Raw genomic sequence first — 21,675 nt, 5'->3', positions numbered from 1 at the left:
CTTTTGCAAAGTGTACTTGTATCATGGAGTTTATTTTGTGACTTTCATTAGAATACAGAATAGACACTATACTTCCTAATGCCCAGATCAGAATTTCAACACTCGGCTTTGTAAAACAGATTGAGTCCCATAAATTATGTAAGAATTATGTTCAAAATCTTAACAGGTGATTGATGTCAATGGAAATAAAATCTTGTAGCTCATTCACTAGCATATGCACATCAGAGCGCTGATTAGAACTTGCCGTTCATGTTTAAAATGTATACAACGTCCAAATAAGCTAATCTTTGGTCCATATTGTATTACCCAACCTTAAGTCCAAGAAGATGTCAGTGGACGTGGAGATGTTGTTGATGTAAACAACCAAATAATTTCAATACGGATGCACATGAGGTATTTTGACAGGGACAATGAGGAGGGCATGTGCTACTTGGAAAATGAAGGCCTATATTTTTTGCAGGGTTGTGGAGATTCCACAGACCTTTAAAAATGATGGGCAGGTTCCGAACCAGAAGTCCCACCTCAATTTCCAGCAGATTCTATTTTTGTAGGAGAATGGGGGTAAAACATGACTCCCGCATAGGGGAAACCCAATCCCAGCAGGGCAATTTGAACTCAGTGCTGAGTTCAGATAGATCCCTATTTGCTGGGGGAAATGCCTCACCCATAGTTTGTGGATTATACATTTTCTGAGTAGATGTCAATACTCATGAAGGGAAGATGAGGCCTGTAGAAGTTTTATGCTGTCAAATTATTTAAATATTTTGCCCTTAAAAATGGAGAAAAAATGCAGCCTGTCTCTCTCTATTAGTTGAAGCTAGGTGAGATTTTCCAGCTCTTCACACCAGAAGGATATTCTGGTTCTGCTGTAAGCAACCCCCTGAGGTGTTTTACCTGCCGATGTGACAGGCGAGTCAGATTAAACACCAGAGACTACAGCAGGACTGAATGATCACGTCAGAGCCGATTCTGACTTGCCTCTGCCACGGAAAACACACCACAGATGGGCCAGAAAATCCCGACCTCTATGTTTTATTATAACATTTATTACTGCATGACTGTTTTCTACAGCCTATCATTATCACAGTGGGCAACCATGCGTTCAGAGTTTGACAGCAGAAATGGATTACTAAAAGATTTGGGTTTTTTTGGAGTTACGAATACAAATGTTTGTTTTTCTAAGCATTTATGTAGTTGAGGGAGTGGAAGCATATTAAATGAACTTTCACAAATGAGTGTTTTTTATACAGTGAAGTCTATAGAAGCACATTACAGAAGTGAAGAGAGATTGAGAAAAGACTGACAGCCAGCATAAAGGGAATCCCAAAGTCAATAAATAGTAAAAGGGTGGTAATAGGAGGAATAGGGGCTTAAAATGAAACTGACACATGGAGGCAGTCTAAGGTATTAAATCAATACTTTGTATCTGTCTTTACCAAGGAGATAGATATGATCCAGGCCATTGTAACCATTGAAGGGCTTGAATTGAGGCAAGGGTGGGCTTTACGACTGAGGCCCTTCCTCCCCATAAAATTCCAATGAGGTCAGGGATTACATGCCCCCCCAATTACATGCCCCCCCCCCCCCCCCCCCCCCCCATGCAACCTCAAAACCTTCCTTGGGTGGCGAGCATTAAATTTAGACCTTACTTCTGTTGGTGACGCATTTACTTCGAAAATTCTATGATGCCATTCCAAGAATATATGAAATCTTTAATTGGTATTGACTGTATTTTCATTTTGTTAATATTCCTTTGCTTTGTTTTAAAGGCAAGCACTTTTCAGTCCAGCTGGAGCCAAGTTATTTTCTGACCAGCCCGATTATTTTTGGAGATTTCTTGAAGGTGAAAAGACATTTCCCACTTAAGACTACATCTTACTGGATTCACAGCTTCATTATTATGGAATCATTAAACTTATACAACACATAAGGGTGTCACTCCATGTATCATGCCTGTGCTAGTTTGTAGACTGATCAAAAAATCCCTTGCCCTGCTGTACCCAGAGTGTGTAAAATTATTTTTCCATTGAATATTTATCCATTTCTTTTTTGAATGTTACTATTGAATCTGATTCCATCACCCTTCCAGGCAGTGAATTCGAGAGCACAATACCTCACTGGTGGAAACTAAATCTTTGTGGTTATTTTGCCAGTCATCATCAATCTGTGCCTTCTCGTTACTGACCATTCTGTCACTGGGAACAGTTTTCTTTTTCTTATTTACCCTATCAGAATTCTTCCTTTTTTTATTCACACCTCTATCAAATCTCATCTTGAACTCTTCTTTTCTTATTTTTTGAATATCTTTTTATTGGCTTTTGTTATATTTATAAACAGTTGTTACTTATACAGGTGACATTTTTCTTGCCCGTGCTAATTTGCTTCATTTTACAGAGAGGTTTGTTTTGTCCTTTATTTGACTAACTCTATGTACATTTTGCTGCCCTCTGGATCGGTCTGTGATATCCCCCCTCTTCCTCCTTTCCTTCCTCTTCTCTTGTGGTTTCCCCATTTTTCTTTCCCCCCCCCCACCCCCCCCTCTGTGGATAGATCCCTGTCCTGAACCAAGATTGCATAAATTTCTTGATCATTCTAAGTGTAATCGTCACACATAAAAGATGTGGTCACATTGAAAGATGATAATGCATAAATGTACTGCAACTGAATAGAAATCCATTGAATACTAAAAGCAAACAATTTATAGTTCAATCATGAGCTTGTAACAAGGAGTAATATCAAAGCTGCGATCGGTTTGATTAAAAAGGCAGCTAATCTCATTTAATTGTCCTTTGAAGTAATTGATTTGATTCTAAACTCGTAAACATTTTGCCTGCCTATTCTTGTCATTGCTAGGTATTTTTATTGTCTATGCGATTAATCTGGGTATTTATTGTTACCGATATAGTCATTTCCAGATATCTGCTCTGTGTAGTTCATTACTGCTTTCCCGTTATAGTACATACAGTCAAGTCAAGGAAATGCTTACTTCACATAAAATAAACTCTTGGAATTTGTTATTCTATGTAAGTATAATTTACACAATAAAATCCACAATTATTCTTCAGATTGGAGCGGAAAAAGCTGACCGGCTTTATGAAGATTTGCTGAATTATGGGAAATTAAAATCTACTCTACAAGACTACATGGATGACTATAATATGACAAGTCCCAAAGAGATGAAACTGGTTTTCTTTCAAGATGCTATTGAACATGTTTCTAGGTACTGCCTTTTCTTTAGCATTAAGTACTTGTTGTTTTAAGAATAGCTAAATATATACACCATGGGCGGGGCTTTCCGCGTAACCCGCCATGTGTTTCGCAGTGCTGGAGGTGGCCAGCCATTGGCCGGTGACGGAATCTTCTGGTCCCGGCGTTGTCAACAGGTTTTTCTGTTGAATGCACCCCTTGTGGCCGGGAAACCTGCAGCGGGGGTACGCCATCTGCTGGACTGTAAGATCCCATCTTCATGAAAAGCTGAGAATTCAGGGAAAGGCAATGAAACATAAAAACAGAGAAAATAGAAGCATGAGGAGGTCATTCGACCCTTCGAACCTGCTCCCCCTTTCATTATGATCATGGCTGACCATCAAGTTCAATACCCTGATCCTGCCTTCCCCTTGTATTCCATGATCCCTTTATCCCCAAGAGCTATATCTAATTCCTTCTTGAAATTACGTTTTGGCCTCAAGAAGGCCTCAAGTCCCTTTGTGTCCCAGCTTTTTTCAGTCTCTCTTCATTTAAATAATAACCACCTTCTCATTATTTCTTCCAAAATGAACAACCTCACATTTTCCCACATTGAAATCCATTTTCCAATTTCCTGCCCACTCACTTAACCTGTTATTATCTTTCCATAAATTATTTATATCCTCCTTTAATAACCTGCCTTCAATTCCACCTTTGTCATCTGCAAATTTGGCCACAATAAATAGAAACATAGAAAATAGGAGCAGGGGGAGGCCATTCGGCCCTTCGAGCCTGCTTCGCCTTTCATTGTGATCATGGCTGATCATCCAACTCAATAGCCTAATCGCGCTGTCCCTCAAATCCTTCGATCCCCTTTACCCTAAGTGTTAATCTAACTGTTTCTTGAAACCATTCAATGTTTTGGCCTTAACTACTTCCTGTCGTAATGAATTCTACAGGCTCACCACTTTCTGGGTGAAGAACTTTCTCCTCATCTCTGGCCTAAATGGTCCACCCCCTCTCCTTAGACTGTGACCCCTGGTTCTGGAGACACCCACCATAGGGAACATCCTTCCTGCATCTACCTGGACCAGTCCTGTTAGAATTTTATAGGTTTCTATGAGATCCCTCCTCGTTCTTCTGATCTCCAGCGAATATAATCCTAACCGATTTAATCCCTCCCCATACGTCAGTCCCACCATCGCAGGAATCGCCCTGGTAAACCTTTACTCCACTCCCTCCGTAGCAAGAACATCCTTCCTCCGATAAGGACACCAAGACTGCACACAATACTCCAGGCGTGGCCTCACCAATGCCCTATACAATTGCAGTAAAACATCTCTATTCTTATACTCAAAACCTCTCGCTATAACGGCCAACATACCATTTGCTTTATTTACCGTCTGCTGTACCTGCACGCTTACTTTCTGTGACTGATGCATGAGGACACCAAAGTCTCGCTGAGTATCCATCTCTCTCAATTTACACTCACTCAAATAATAATCTTCCCCCCTGTTTTTGCTACCGAAGCGGATAAACTGTATTTTTGGTGCAACGGGTGCCATTTGGGACCCAAAATTGCATTTGCACCAAAGCATGCACACTCTGCTGCTGGTTCACTGGATGCTCTCTTGGTGAGATTGTTCACATGGACATTTGCCCAAATAAACCGATTCTGACATTTGTCAGAGTACAGCACTGATTTGACTCCAACAGTACCATTTTTGACCTCATCAATCCAGCAAACCTCCTCCTCTGATGATATTGCACAACTGAACATGCATCAACAGCAGGAAGGACCCCTCTCACCCCACCAGCCCTATTTAGTGAGATCATGAACCATTTTCAGATTAGTCATTGATTTTGATTGGTGTTTGTTCTGAGTTGGTCTTTTGACGTTTGCGCTGTTATGTAAAGTGGGAGTGTTGTGACATGTGCTGGAGGCCTGGTTCTGACTTCAAGGGTTCTGCTCATGTCTCGTGCTTCCGGATATGGGTGTTGTAGTTTCTATCACCCTTGGCCTGCAGCATGAACTGTGAGCAACAGAGGTGGCACAGAGTTGGACAAACTGCTTGAGGACGGAGGAGAAGGGAGTAGAGCAGGACTCCACACAACGATATTTCCATCCAGGGAGAAATAATCCGATATCAACCTTGGTGAGGAAAAGTGGGCAAAATGTCTCCATTTCACTAAAGAGATGCTTGTAGAAATCTGGAGACTAATGCAGGTTGAGGATGGCATTGCTAATGGCGGTGTGGATAACCATAGCCTTGATCTTCTTCATGTCAGTCTCCTTCCGGCTGAAGCTGAAAAGCCAGGGGAATAAATTCCTTTTCCACAGAAAGAAGCAAGAAAAGTGAAAGCTTTGTCTGTGTAGCAGAATTCCCTCATTATGCAAGGATTCAGTGACGGTCCTTAAGTATATGAAAGGAGAAAGGCACAGGGTTGTTCTGAGGGGTAAAAGAAAAGCAAATGATGAATGTTTAGACCACCTGCTGCTTGTACACCAGAAGAAACTGGGACGAGGGAGAGAGTGGGATGTGAGAAGGAGGATTAGTTATGGAAATAAGGCCACTTTTGTCATCATAACAACTCGGCACGGCCTCAGTGATGTCAGCACAGGCATGGAGTTGTTCCTGTCCCTATGTTGTTTAGTCCCCATTGCTTGTAATTGTGTGTGACCTTGCCCTGCATTGCTCAGTGTATGAAGGTGAGGTGAGGCTATGATGTGTGGAATGAGGTGTGATGGTAGAGGTTGTTGGTAGGTGAATTATGGAGGTGAAAAGAATTTGGGTGAGTGGCACTGTTGATGCGGTATGGTGTTTGAAGATGCATTCACTGACCAATTGCGTGAGATCATTGAACCTCTAGTGACACTGTAACCACCTCCTCGGGACAGGATTACTGGCATTGATTGTGATGGCTGTCTGTTCACACTGTTTTCACAGTGTCTATCTGGAGGATTTTCTGGTCCCCTGTGGATCGAGCCCTGTCCTGATCCAATTCTACATCAGTATTCTTGGAGACGCCTCTCTCCCTTATTGAACCACAGTCACTCTTCTTGCAGGTCACACATTTCCCCAGCTACGTTTAGCAACCACTCTAGTTAAAATGCCCTTGCTCTTTAACAGGGCAGGCTGATTTTAAGTAGTGCAGTCTAGTTTGAACCTGTGCTAGCCTCCCACAATTCTGCAACCCCATCGAGTTCAGGCAGCTATTCAGAAATGTGCTCAGTGGTTGTGCCAGTGCGCAGCGTAGAGGAAACTTAGATCTTGATGGTCAGGAATCATGGAGTGAAGGGTCCTGGGATTATGAGCAGTGAATCACACGGCCTAGGCTAAGGGAGGGAAATCAGGGAATGAAGGCTGGAAGTGGGGACAGTTGGGGGTTGTGGGTTGGAACTGGGGAGATCAGGAGTTACTCATACTCTGACTTTCTTCATGGGATTCTTAATTTAGGAGATAAACATTCCTGAAATACGGACTATGTTAAAACTCGAATATTGTAAATATGTGCTTGTACATCAACTTTCAAATGGTCCTCAAGGACTAAAACATCGAGACAACTATCAAAATAAACAACTGAGGCTAAGAAGGTGTTGGTTAACCACATGTACTGCATCACTGATTGGAGGTTGCAATAGCAACTTGCTGCAGGCGTGATATCACCATGATAGTTTGAAGAAATTATTGGTTGAAACTCAGGATGCCATCTGAGACGATTTTACAATGATCTTACAGAATTGCGCGTATGATTCGCCAGGAACGAGGAAATGCACTTCTGGTGGGTGTTGGAGGTACGGGCAAGCAGTCCCTCACAAGACTGGCTGCTCACATATGCAACTACAAGTGCTTTCAGATTGAACTCAGCCGTGGTTATAACTATGAGTCGTTCCATGAGGACCTGAGGAAACTATATAAATTGGCCGGGGTTGAAGACAAAGATACGGTCTTTCTCTTCACTGATACACAGGTACAGCTTTTGAAAAATCAGTAACTTATGTTTCTCGCAACTGGTGCAACTTGCAACATTTGATACGTATCTCTACTCTTAGACTTGTTTATAATATCCATCAATCTGGAAACTCCTCTGATAGGAAATAAAATGTCAACCCGTAAATATTCAATCTTGACCCAAAAAATTTATATCAATTTAACAACATACATTTTTAACAATGATAGCAAAAGATTTCACAGTTTGTCACTACAATACTCTGTCAATATTAAGCTAGAGGAGGATACTCTGTGGGGAGTGTTAACATTTTGATTTTCCAGGAGTGGAGGTCCGGCATCGGGTGGAATTCTGAGTTCCACACAAGTTTTGGAGGTTGCCTACAGTATGGCATGGTCTCTCACAGTCCGCTGCCACCATCCATATTGAGGATCTCAATATGGGCCTCAAGGGACCTGTCTGTATGGTATCTTTGCAAAACAAAATATTGGGAATGATGAAAGTTCTGGTTGAACACAATTACATGTTTATTACTAGCAACAACTATATACAGCTCTACCCAAGAGGTTGATTATTTGACCTTGTGCCTGACTCATATGGTATATCTGCAGTCTTACTGATACAGAGTGATAAGACAGTAGTGAATATCTACAGAAGGGATCACAGGCAATAGGGGACATCTAATATGGAGGCTATAACTTTTAATCTCCAGCCTTACACACAGTGATGCCACCGCCTGCGTTGGCATGCATGTAATATGACAGCACAATGTGCACCTTATGTCACTGACCGGTTCCTTGTCCAGACACCAGCCTGAATTGAGAGGCGTGTGATTCTGTTTGGGTAAGAATGCTCCGGATGAAACCACATGACCTTTAAGTCCGATTATTGACCCAAGTGATCGGGCGGCAATCTCATCTCTTGCCACACCTAAATAAAAGCTAGAAGTCAGCCAACTGGAGCCAGCTTCCTGACGTGCTTCTTTTATTCGGACATCTACATCAACCATTCTAAAACAGTCCTTCATATGCTGGAATGGAGCAAGGACAATTTATGACTGTACATTTTAGCATAGAATCTTTGTGTGCCACCTTGGTGTATCCCTAATTTATATACTGTAAGATACAGTACTGAAGCTCATCTTTATGGTGATATGCATCACTGTAAATACACAAGGGGTTAATGTAAGTACACGTAGACTAGCTAGACACTAGAGGGAGCATCAGAGACATGACACACAGACATTCAACCAATGGGTCAGTAAGATAGGACACGACCAATGGGCAGTCATGATACACACAGAGGTAACACTACCACAGGAGGGCATTACACCAACTCATATAAAAAGGACACAGCACACATGATCTTCCTCTTTCCAGTGGAGACACTCAGTGAGTATAGACACAGGGTTGATTAAACACCACACCCACCATGTGGGCTGCATGTTGTTCGTCAGTCTGAGTAGCTATAGAAGGATTAACAGTAGAGTCGAATCCGAGTAGGAGAATTGTTAATAGTTTAATAAATGTGTTGAAGTTATCTCCACGTCTGAACCTTCCTTTGTCAGAGTGCACGTCAAGGAAGCAGCTTATGCTATACTAAGAGCATAATGAGATATTGTACCAGCGAGTGACTGTTTCAATCCATATAGTTACTTCGCAAACAGTGACAACCAGCAACAACACCCAGGCAAGATGATCGAGATTCCGGTTCCACAGCGGCTCAAGTGCCACGGCAATCTCCTCAAAAACTGGCGTGCATTCAGGCAAAGCTTTGAGATCTTTCTGGTAGCAGCCGACCTACAAGACATGGCCGATGCTGAAAGGACAGAGCTTCTGCTCACCATCGCCGGTGCCAGAGCAGAAGAAATCTTCAAAACATTCAAGTTCTCCAAAGGGCAAAACAGGAGCAACTTCCAGGCAGTTCTGGACAAATGCGAACAATACTGAGAGGAAAATACAAACAAACCAACAGAAAACAGTAAGGGAGGCGCCGGAACTCACCACGAGGCCGAGGTCCTGGAGCAGTGAATGACAATTTTGATCGGCGGCCATCTTGGTAAATGTGCTGCACATGCGCAGTTGAGAAAAAGGCCCCAAGTAAAGGAACAGCGATCTGAGCTTCCTACGACCTACATCACATGCGTCATGACGTCAGAGGCCCCAGGCCACGACTACTTAAAGGGGAAATGTCCCAAAAGACGAGAAAAAAAATTTAAAGCTGTAAAACCTGATTCTTTCACCTGGAACGACAGCACAATGCCTGAAATTCGACCAGTAGCTGAAAGTAACCTCCACAGAACCCTGCAACAAGCAGTTAGCACCGCCCAAAGAGATGATACAGTCCTTGAATACTACGACTCCGACCTTGATTTCTTCTTTGGACATCACAAGCACAATGCCAGCTCTAACACAAAAAGTGATGATATGGTCCAAGAAGACTATGACTCAGACGAAGGTTTCATCATTGGAGATGGCGACCCTAGTACCAAATCCGAACCGCAATGAGATGTGTTCTACAGTGAAGAATCCGACACAGATGCGGATGTGTTCTTCGGATTTGAGGACCTTCAGCCCAGCATATATGACATCCCGACTCGTGAGTGCAGGATTATGCTGCGGCCTGACACCAAGAGACAGAGAGCGGTACAAGCCCATAGAGAGCGACCTGCTGCCGCACAGAGAGTGGTCCATGCACCGCGAAGGGTCCCCGACTCCACACAGAAAGTGATGAAAGACTCCACAGCGAGACAACTGCACGTCTCCACACAGAAAGTGATTCCAGCGTCACAAGCCTCCACGATAGAAGCAATGCTCCACACCGCAGTCCATGCATGAACAAGAAGTGACTCGAGTGACACAAGCCTCTACAGCGAGCTCGTGGACAGCCTCCACGATAGAAGCAATGCAAGACTCCAAAGTGCAATCCTTGCACGAACAAGACCATGAGGGTCTATCAACCCCCGCTGAGCAACCAGCAGCAGATAATGAAAGTCCGCCATGCTCAAGTGAACAACAGAAAGACTATGACAGTCTGCCATGCTCAAGTGCACAGCAAGAAGACTATGACAGTCTACCACACTCCAGTGAACAACAAAACGACTATGACAGCCCATGCAGATTGTTTCAGCCACAAGAAGATTATGATAGTCTACCCAGCTCAAGTGAACAACAAGAAGCTACTGAGGCTCTACCCACTGCATGTGAGACAAGTGACGACGGCATCCCACTTCCCATACAAGATGTGCAATGTGATAGACCTCAGCTAGTGTGTACAGATGCACTCGACGATCACAGTGAGACAACTGGTGACTCCGGTGACACCACGTTACTTCAAACCTCATTTGCTTGAGCCTCTCCACAAGCAAATGCATTTCTGAATGTTTTGACTCCAGACGTGGAGCATCAAGAAACCTCAGCTGACTCAAGTGAACCTGAAATGACTCCGGACAGGGAACATCAAGAAATCTCAGCTGACTCCAATGAACCTGCAGTGACTCCAGACAGGGAGAAACCTCAAGCCAAAGCTGATTCAAGTAAGCCGGACTTGACTCCAGACGGGGAGCGCCGCGAACTCAGTGACGGCACGCTCAAGGTAACAGCAGATGCCACAAAGCACGCTGACACGAGTAACTCTGTGAAGGACTCGTATTATCCACAGAGTGTGGTCCTTGAGCGCAGCAAACATGGCAACAAAACCAACCAACACAACAACACAACCTATAAAAACCATATCAAAGACAACGACACGACGCATACCAAAGGCAACATCGTCGACAGCACGCATGACAAAGACTACACCAATGGAACTACAACTGGTACAACATGGTACAACTCTGCCCATGAGGGACACCGTTACTGCTGAGCTCAGTACAATGACATACCATGGCAGGACGATGCATCTTCCCAATTCACGTTTGCTGCACTACCAACAGGCAACCTGGCTTTCAGGACAGATGCCATCAAACGTCGCTACCACAAGCATCGGAAGAAAAAAAGACTCCAAATCAGACAACAAAGTGATTTGACCACTTCTTGGTTCCTCACGCACAGGGACAAGGATGGCGTTTACAATGCAGTGCCACCATCAACATCACCACCTCACCAAGCCAACAAGAAAGACATTCAACCATGATAATTGATGAGTTCTGGACTCATGCATGTGATTTGGACTTATTGTTTAGTGATCACTGTACATAGCAGTTGTACATAGCATCACTTATCTACCTGTTTTTGTTCAATTTTCTTTAATACTGTACAGAAAATCCGCAACATGAAAAAAAGGGGGATGTGGTGATATGCATCACTGTAAATACACAAGGGGTTAATGTAAGTACACGTAGACTAGCTGGACACTAGAGGGAGCACCAGAGACATGTCAAACAGACATTCAACCAATGGGTCAGTAAGATAGGACACGACCAATGGGCAGTCACCATACACACAGAGGTGACACTACCACAGGAGGGCATTACACCAACCCATATAAAAAAGACACAGCATACATGATCTTCCTCTTTCCAGTGGAGACACTCAGTGAGTACAGACACAGGGTTGATTCAACATCACGCCCACCGCGTGGATTGTAGCAGACTGGTTCGTCAGTCTGAGTAGCTATAGAAGGATTAACTGTAGAGTCGAATCCAAGTAGGAGAATTGTTAATAGTTTAATAAATGAGTTGAAGTTATCTCCTCATCTGAACCTTCCTTTGTCAGAGTGCACATCAAGGAAGCAGCTTATGCTATGCCAAAGCATAACAAGACAATCTTCATTTACACATGCTGAGTCCCAGGATCCTGATGCTTTCATAGCACAAGCAACATTTGGAGTGATTGGAATGAGCCGAGCAGCTTCCACAACGTGATGGCTGGTGTTTCGTATTCCACAATCTGTATATAAAGGCCGCTCATGTACCGAAAGCTTGCACTCAGTCTTGAAGTGAGTGGCTGTTTCAAGGGCGTCTGCAGCGCTGGAATGGATGCCTGGACTTTGAGTTCCTATTATTTGATAGGAAATTGAGGGTTTGGCCTTTCCCAGTGACCAAGGGGAAAGTGATGTTGCTTGCTGCATTAGTTACTTGTTTTGTGCAATGACCAGCTGCAGACTGACTGATCTCAATGGTACCTTGGAAGGAACCCAAGGAAAGATTAATTCCGATGTGTACAACTAGAATTTTGAGGTAAATGGGCTGACGTTATTAAAAACAAATTAAGAAGTCTTGCAACACCAGGTTAAAGTCCAACAGGTTTGTTTCGAATCACTAACTTTCGGAGCGCAGTTCTTCCTCAGGTGAATCCGAAAGCTAGTGATTCAAAACCAACCTGTTGGACTTTAACCTGGTGTTGTAAGACGTCTCCACATCACTCTTAACACAATAAAACTGTACAAAAAGTGATACGGTCTTTTATTTTTTCACAAGGGCATAAGAATTACCCAATGTGTGAAGTCTAGCAAACACTCAATGTGGTCAATTAAACAATTAAAGCTCCAATTTTCACTTCAGTATTGGGGAATATGAACTCTTCCCTAACAACATCCATATGCATGAAGTGAATTTACGGATAGTTGGACCCATTGGCCATCGTTGGTTTTTAACTGGGGGTACGGGCAGCATGGTAGAGCAGTGGTTAGCACTGCTGCCTCACAGCTTACACTTTCTAATTGCTGAATTTACGTCCGCCTTTCCAATCAGATTTGGCAGCCTGGAATCAAAGAAATGACTTTCGAAGCATGGTTATGCTGCCCTTCCCTTGGATCTTGCACACCTATCTTCAACCACAACGTAACCTTGCAGGTTTTGCTGTGATAGGTCGTTCTAGATTTTTCTGAGCAAGAATTATCCTGCCTATACCCGTTAGATGAAATAATTTCCATGGATTACCTTGCCTTGAATACATGTGCCTTTTCTGATATTCCAGATGGTTCACTTCTGGCCAGAAATCTTCCTGCCTCCAAATTGGAAGATTAGCAGATTATTCAACAACCAAGGAAAAATGGGTGTTGGGCAGCTGAATTTTAAGGCCGTAGTATTTAGCCGTAGCTCTTAATCACATCTTCAATGAATAATAGTGAGACATAGCCAGCCACAGTACATGTAGTACAAGTAAAAGACTCCAGATTCAAACACTTTGGACATAGTTACCTAGAATGATTCGTGCTATGTCAGCTGTTGAGTATATTTCCTGCTTTTGATTGTTTGATCGGTATAATTACCAGCACACTTGAGATTGTGCTAACTTACTTTGTTTCCCAACAGATAGTGGCAGAAGAGTTTCTAGAAGACATCAATAACATCCTCAACTCAGGAGAAGTTCCCAACTTGTTTGAGAAGGATGAGCTCGAGCAAGTCCTTGCTGCCACTCGTCCAAAAGCTAAGGATGCTGGGTTATCAGAAGGAAACCGAGATGAAGTAAGAGTTTTTTTAAAATACTGATGTTGGAGTAGAGTCACTTTGGTTTATTCATAACATTTGGTAGGTGGCGGAAACTTGGGATTTTGTCTTGTGGCCCAGAATGTTTTTTTTTTTATAAATTTAGATTCCTCAATTATTTTTTCCAATTAAGGGGCAATTTAGCGTGGCCAATCCACCTACTCTGCACATTTTTGGGTTGTGGGGGCGAAACCCACGCAGACACGGGGAGAATGTGCAAACTCCACACAGACAGTGACCCAGAGCCGGAATCGAACCTGGGACCTCAGCGCCGTGAGGCGGTTGTGCTAACCACTAGGCCACCGTGCTGCCTCCACCGTGCTGCCCATGGCCCAGAATGGTTGATTGAATATTTACTTTCCCTCTATTGGTAAGTTTCTGTTAACTGGGCGACAATGTGTAGTTGCCCCACAAGAAAGTTTAGATCACTGCTTGTCCAAAGCTTCCCCCTCAAGGCACAGAAATGGAATTGGATACCTCGTATATGAAGTTGATGCGGGGGCATTTTCTGACTATATGATCTGACCTAAACACTGGTGCTTTCAAAGGATGGTCGCTGGAATGGGAGGAATACTGTTGCAATGTCACAAATGGGGGTTGATTTTAATCTTGCCCAACCATCTGGCAGGTCGATGGTTAAAGTCAGTTGCGTACCTTTACCTGCCAATGTCTTCCCTGGATCCCATTGTCTTTTATTTTAAGCTGCTCTTCAAGCAGCTTGAAAAGACGCCCACTCGAATTTGGTTGGGTCATTCTTTTAACATGCAACACAGAGCCTGTTGGTAACAATGTACCCTGATCTAACAACGTCACTCTGGCACTCCTGCCAGGTAAAGTCAAGTGGGATGATATCAAAAGCAGAAGAAGCCATTCAAGCCAAGTTTCTTACTTTAGTTTGAGAGACTATGAGACTTTACGCCAGGTGCACACGAAAGGTTTAGAATGTCCCTGCCCTGGACAATGGCCACACACTCTTTTGAACATATGACCACCACAATCCCCCCCCCCCCATCCCTCCTGAAACTCTGGTTCATCAAATCTCTACAGTGCAGAAGGAGGCCATTCAGCCCATCGAGTCCGCACCGATCCATGACCCAGCCTACCCCTGCAACCCCATAACCTAACCTTCACATCCCTGGACACTAAGGGGCAATTTAGCATGACCAATCCACCTACCCGAATGTCAGAGGCTCTAAAATTGTTCTTGGGAAAACATTCCTTCCCGCAACATTCATCACACAAATGGGCTGAACGCCGATAAGACAGACTACGGAAGACTCAATGTTAATGGGATGGCGAGGAACAGGCCGCAAACGTCAACACAACAGAAGATTTGTAATTGAAAACGATGAGGACAGCAACACCTTTAACAATTGTGGCAGGAGGAATGAATTGGGAAATTTCAACAGAAAAATGAACCCAGAAGTGCCCAGGTGTGGTCAATCAGTGTTTTAGGTGGGATTTGAAATTCCACTTTGCTATAAACTGTCCTAAGAGATGTAATAGGGTACTTGAAACCAAACACGAGACAGAAGACTCAGAAAAGAAGTGGATGATATTTATCAAAGAAAAGGTATTGTTTGAGGAATGAAAAGTTTCAGTCTGGTGATGAATGTACTGGTCATAGAGTCCTTCAATTGTACCATATTAGATGACAGATGTACATTTACAGTGTGTGGAATAGATTGTTTGAAATGTTACCTGGATTATTTAAGTCACAAAGATCGCAACAATGGTAAGGTACTTGGAAATTCCACGTGTTTCAGATTTGGGGGATGATAATACCCTTAAATCACTGAAAAATAGTGGTTCATAGAACATAGAACAGTACAGCACAGAACAGGCCCTTCGGCCCTCGATGTTGTGCCGAGCAATGATCACCCTACTCAAACCCACGTATCCACCCTATACTCGTAACCCAACAACCCCCACCCCCCCTTAACCTTACTTTTTAGGACACTACGGGCAATTTAGCATGGCCAATCCACCTAACCCGCACATCTTTGGACTGTGGGAGGAAACCGGAGCACCCGGAGGAAACCCACGCACACACGGGGAGGACGTGCAGACTCCACACAGACAGTGACCCAGCCGGGAATCGAACCTGGGACCCTGGAGCTGTGAAGCATTTATGCTAGCTACCGTGCTGAGTGTTCCTTGTAAAATAGTTGGAAAAAATTATTTTATGAGCATGGATGTCGTATCCAGTGAAATACTTTTACTGTTGAGGTGACTGTCATGTGAAACTTGACAGGGAAAACTAGGCCACTGTATTTTAGAAAACTGTGAACTTACAATTTACACAGCCTGGACACTATTGCATTCCGTTAATGAATCCTAATATTTCCCACACAGACAGTGCCCCCTGGTCGGAATTGAACCCGGGTCCCAGGCTCTGTGAGGCAGAAGTGCTAACCACTGTGCTACCATGCCACCCATTGTAGCAATTATGTCATTAATTTTGACCAATTCATTTAATTTTTCACTCGAGATCTTTCTTCAACAAGTCCTTGCTGATTTGTCATTATGCAGTCATTATATAATGAAGAAAATTCATTGTGTAGGAAAGACATATGCATCCATTAATTGTTTGTCCTTTTTTTCAGGTCTTTCAATTTTTCATCAACCGTGTTCGGCAGAAGCTGCACATTGTGCTGTGCATGAGTCCTGTTGGTGACTCATTTCGAGCTCGGTGTCGAATGTTTCCATCCCTTGTAAACTGTTGTACCATTGACTGGTTTGTGCAGGTATGTGGTAACTTGCTGAAACATTTCTAACCTCCATCATTTCTCATATTTAACTGTTTCATTTTTAAAGGAGAATAGAAAACACAGCGTTTAATAAGCTTACAAGGGCACCATTGCCCCATGCACACTGAAAAACGGGAAAGTAGGCAAGTAAAATTTGTACCTAAAAACCCACTGGTCGCCCGAAGCCCTCTTAATTCTCAACGGGCAACCAGTGCTTCTACACCAAAATAGACTTTTATTTAATTATTTATAATGAAGGCCCATCATTGACCCTGATGCTGGACCTGGAGAGGCATTTCTAGTAGTCCTTAAAGGGACCATTGCCGGCCACTTCAAAAATGGGCACAAATTGTGGTCTTTCAGGGGCAGAATTCTCCATTACTGAGGCTAAGTGCCGGTGCCAACAGAGAATCCGCGGGTGATTCATGACGGGAAAATCCGAATGAACCCCTCACCAATTCTGGTACCAGCAGGATGCTAGCACCGGTGCCACCCGTGGATCGCGTGGAAAACGGCCGGAGAGCCGCCGGGTTTCGGGCTGTGCATGCACGTCTGACGAGCTCCACCAGTCGTGCCGAAAAACATGGCACTGGCCATGTTGGAACCCTAGCCTGTATACCCTGACCCCACAGCCCACCCCCTGGCCACCCCCCAGCACTCACCCTGGCCCTAGCAGAAGCCACCCCCCCCCCCCCCCCGGCCAGCAGCACGGATGCACGGATCTCGGGCGAGTGTGGCGGCGCTGGACACTGTCCGCCGGCACGCGAAGTTTCCGACTGCTGAGACCACAGGTGGCCCACGCATTTGTGAACTGGGGCGGAGCATCGCGGGTAGGCTGGCTGATGACGCGCAACGACGTTGCGACAGCGTGCTGCGTGCGTCCCAATGATGCCGATTTGGAGGGGGAGAAGCATCGCGAACCGGCGCCTGTCCCGAATCTGGCGTTGGAAGCCATTCCCCGCCGATCGCCAATCCCGCTTTTGGCATCGGGCTATGGAGAATTCCACCCCTGATTTCTCTACCCACGCCTGCACACTCCATTTCCCTCTGAATACCTTGACTCAGGGCTCTTGCTAACCCTTTCAGCTGATACTGCAAATCAACTCCCCCATTGTCCACTTGTGTATGATAATGAGCCCATGCATGTTGAAATAACATTGAAAAAATTTAATGCTCTAGTCACTTCGGTTTAGATGCAACCTCTGGTCATAATCTGGTTTCAAAAATATATTACTTAAGAGTGAAACAAGTTCTCGGGGAATTTATGTTTTTGGCCCTGAACATTGGCCTCCACATATCTCAACACTTATGCTCAAGAAGGTGGATGAGTAGCTGTGCGTAACTGAGAAACATTATTGAGAGCATGTGCGAATTGTCCATGGTGACCATTCCTCTGATTTCCAGTACACCTGTTTGAGATAATGGTAATCTCTGGCCACAAAAATCCACCGACCGGTGGTCCAGGCACTTAGACTGAGCACTGACCCCCAAGAGTCTTGGTTGCGAACCCCAGTGAATTTTCCAGGGTCAAGGGAGGTGCCCCAGGGAAATATTCGTGGAGTTCGGTGGTGGTGGCCACGTTGAAGATATGGAGGCAATTTCAGCTGCACTTCAGGTTAGGGGTGGAGTTGATGTGGATGCTGATCCGAGGGAATCATGGGTTTGAGCCAGCGAGGATGGATGAATCATAGAATTTATAGTGCAGAAGGAGGCCATTCGGCCCATCGAATACGCACCGGCTCTTGAAAAGAGCACCCGACCCAACCCCACACCTCCACCCTATCCCATAACCCAGCAACCGCACCCAACACTAAGTGCAATTTTGGACACTAAGGGCAATTTAGCATGGCCAATCCACCTCCCACTTTGGACCATGGGAGGAAGCCGGAGCACCCAGTGGAAACCCATGCATGAAGTGTTGGCTAGTGTAGACTTGAGAGATGAACAGACACTTCCAACACTGATGAAGGTTCAACTCAATTTAATTAACTACTTCTAACTAACTAACACACGATGACTGTGTGGTCTAAATGATGCTAACTTAATTGAGGCGATCCACCTGCGTGAAGTGGTCGGTGATGTCACACACTCGCTGTGTGTAAGCACGGGACTCCTCAAAAAGCACGTGAAATGGCCGCCATCGTTCAGATCCAGAGTCTGAAAAGATTTTATCATCTGGACCCGTTCTGCCTCGTAAGGAGCTTGCCGCACCGTTTCAGCAGCCTGGATGCAGGAGTAGCATGTGGAGGCATGTTCATAAAGTACACAGGTCTCAATGGCCATGGAGAGAGTGAGCTGCTTTACTTTTATTAGCTGCTGGCGCAGGGGCTCAGATTGAACACCAAAAACAATCTGGTCACGGAGCAGGGAGTCAGAGGTGGACCCGTAGTTGCAGGACTGCGCAAGGACGCGGAGGTGGATAATAAAGGGCTGGAAAGGCTCGTCCTTTCCCTGAATTCGCTGCTGAAACATGTATCTCTCGAAGCTCTCGTTGACCTCGACCGCGCAGTGGCTCTCGAACTTCAGAATTATGGTCTTGAACTTCGATTTGTCCTCCCCCTCATCGAAGGTGAGCGAGATGAAAATGTGCAGAGCGTGGTCACCGGCTGTGAAGAGGAAGAGAGCAATCTTCCGTGCGTCCGAGGCAGCTTCCAGGTCCCTGGCTTCGAGGTACAGCTGGAAGCGCTGTTTGAAAAGTTTCCAGTTCGAGCCAAGATTCCCTGCAATGCAAAGAGGCGGCGGTGGGCAAATGGAGTCCATTCTGTAGGATGGCGCGAGACTGGTGGAAGGCAGATCACTGAAAGGTAGGTCTCAGAAGTGCGAGCATCCCTCAACTTCTGGTACTATGAACTGTTGGATAGTGTAGACTTGAGAGATGAACAGACACTTCCAACACTGATGAAGGTTCAACTCAATTTTATTAACTACTTCTAACTAACTAACACATGATGACTGTGGGTCTAAATGATGCTAACTTAAACTAGAGACCTAAGCCTTGTGCGAACCAGTTGATTCTCTCAGCACGTGTTGTGAGTCTGTGCTGGGCTGGATGAGTTCTTGTTACACTCAGAGGCAGCACCCAGAATGAACGGGAACCGTGGTGCCCTCTGCCTTTATAGTGTGTGTATTCTAACTGGTGATTGGCTGCGGTGTTTGTACATGTTGATTGGTTCCTGTGTGTGTCCGCCAGTGTGTGCCTGCACCATGATATACTGGTGTATATTATGACAACGCACACACGGGGAGAATGTGCAGACTCCGCACAGACAGTGACCCAAGCCAGGAATGCTAGTGTGCTGCCCAGGATGCTAGGTTTCCGGATGGGAGGAATGGGTTTGATACAAGTGAAGGCCTTATTTCTAGATGGGCAGTTTGTAAGTTTGGAAGAGTTTCGGATTTGCGGGGGGAGGTTTTCAGTTACATGCAGGTGCAAGATTTCGCGCAGGACCATTTCCTGACTTTTTCGGTGGCGCGCCTTCCTCATTATTGCCGGGGATGCGGTCAGTGATCGGGCTGGAGGGGGGGGGGGCGTCATCTCGGTAATCTACGGGAAAATTTTGGAGAAGGACATGGCTTTGTTAGAGAGGGTTAAGGTCAAAAGGGGGGAAGAGCTTGGGATGGCGCTGGAGCAAGGACTGTGGAGGTACTGCGGAGGGTGACTGCCTCAACCTCAACCTCGTACGGGGCTGGGGTTGATACAGCTCAAGGTGGTATACAGAGCGCCCCTGACGAAGTCGAGGATGAGCTGATTGTTTGAGGGGGTGGAGGACATCTGTGAATGGTGTGGGAGGGGTCCAGCCAAACATGTACATATGTTCTGGCCCTGCCCGAAGTTGGAGAAATTTTGGACGTCATTCTTCAGCCCCATGTCGATGATCCTGCACATGGATTTGGAGCACTGTCCCCTGGGGACCATATTTAGGGGGGTCGGACTTGCCGGAGCTGAAGATGGGAGCGGGGGCAGATGTTTTAGCCTTTGGCTCACTGATTGTTTGGAGGCGGGTCTTGTTGGGGTGGAGGTCAGCTTCTCCATCCAGTGCCTCAGTATGGCTGGGAGACTTAATGGGGTTTTTGTATTTGGAGAAGGTCAAATTTGTTTTGAGGGGGGAAAGTGAGGGGTTCCAGAAGAGATGGGGTTTGTTTATACTAGATTTTAAAGAGTTGGTTACCGTCAGCTGTTAAATGGGGTGTTGGGGCAAAGTTGGGCTTTTGTTTCAGGTTATTGAGGTGGAGGGCGGGGGTGGGGACTTTGTTGCCTTTTGAAATGTTGAAATATTAAAAACTTGAATAAAGATATATTTTTTTAAAATGTTCAATACCCTTATCCAGCCTCATATCCCTCCCCCCCCTCATATCCCTCCATCCCTTTAGCCCCAAGAGCTATATCTAATTCCTTCTTGAAATTACACAATGTTTTGGTCTCAACCACTTTCTGTGTGGTCGTGAATTCCACAGATCCACCACTCTCTGGGTGAAGAAATTTCTCCTCACCTCAGTCCTGAAAGGTTTACTCCTTATCCTCAAACTATGACGCCTAGTTCTGAACTCCCCCATCATCGGGAATATTCTTCCTGAATCTTCCCTGTCTAATCCTGTTAGAATTTTGTAAGTTTCTATGAGATTCCGTCTCACTCTTCTAAACTCCAATGAATATAATCCTAACCGACTTAGTCTTTCCTCATATGACAGTCCCGCCATATTGGTCCATGTGACTTGCGAACTCTTAACATGGAAGCAACACAGGGCGGCACCGTGATGCAGTGGTTAGCACTGCTGTTTCACGGTGCTGAGGACCGGGTTCGATCCCGGCCCCGGGTCACTGTCTGTGTGGAGTTAGCACATTCTCCCCGTATCTGCGTCGGTCTCACCCCCATCATCCCGAAATGATGTGCAGGGTAGGTGAATTGGCCATGCTAAATTGCCCCTCAATTGGAAAAAAAATGAATTGGGTACTCTAAATTTATTTTAAAAATACATGGAAGCAATATCAACAAGAAGTTTGCAGATCAGAAGCTATGAAGCCAGACAAAGCAGAGGAACTGGAAAATGAAGGCACAGATGCATACACAAAGATAATTCTAACAGAGACATGAAGGGCAAGTTCATGAGGAGAAGCAGTAAATTGCTCTCAGGACGAGGTGAGTTTTTTCTGATTGGCGGAAGCAGAGACAGGAGCTCTTGGAGGGAATAGAAGCTGGCTAAAAGGATCTAAAACCTGAAAAGTTGTGTGAATAGCTTGGTGATGTTAAAGAGCTCGGTGTTTTCCCAGAAGTGTTCAAACCGTGAACCAGGGTGTTATTGGTTGGTCAGTTAAAGAGGAACTTTGGAAAGCTACACCATCAGGGCTGTTGTGATCCG

At 44.9% G+C, this 21,675-nt stretch overlaps 1 protein-coding gene across 2 annotated transcripts in view; it reads left to right on the top strand.

Annotated features, from left to right (window-relative positions):
• Nucleotides 1–21,675, top strand: part of dnah6 (dynein, axonemal, heavy chain 6) — a 389,182-nt gene that overhangs the window by 215,757 nt on the left and 151,750 nt on the right. For both annotated transcript variants that reach the window (XM_038804236.1, XM_038804238.1), the window contains 5 exons: nucleotides 1,770–1,843; nucleotides 3,066–3,220; nucleotides 6,927–7,158; nucleotides 13,394–13,546; nucleotides 16,174–16,314. In XM_038804236.1, coding sequence (XP_038660164.1) covers nucleotides 1,770–1,843; nucleotides 3,066–3,220; nucleotides 6,927–7,158; nucleotides 13,394–13,546; nucleotides 16,174–16,314 — 755 coding nt within the window. The remainder of the gene's footprint in view (nucleotides 1–1,769; nucleotides 1,844–3,065; nucleotides 3,221–6,926; nucleotides 7,159–13,393; nucleotides 13,547–16,173; nucleotides 16,315–21,675) is intronic.

Source organism: Scyliorhinus canicula, chromosome 8, assembly GCF_902713615.1.
Source record: "Scyliorhinus canicula chromosome 8, sScyCan1.1, whole genome shotgun sequence".
Taxonomy (NCBI): domain Eukaryota; kingdom Metazoa; phylum Chordata; class Chondrichthyes; order Carcharhiniformes; family Scyliorhinidae; genus Scyliorhinus; species Scyliorhinus canicula.
The sequence above is the reverse complement of the archived record's forward strand: the minus strand, read 5'-3'. Positions and strand labels throughout refer to the sequence as shown.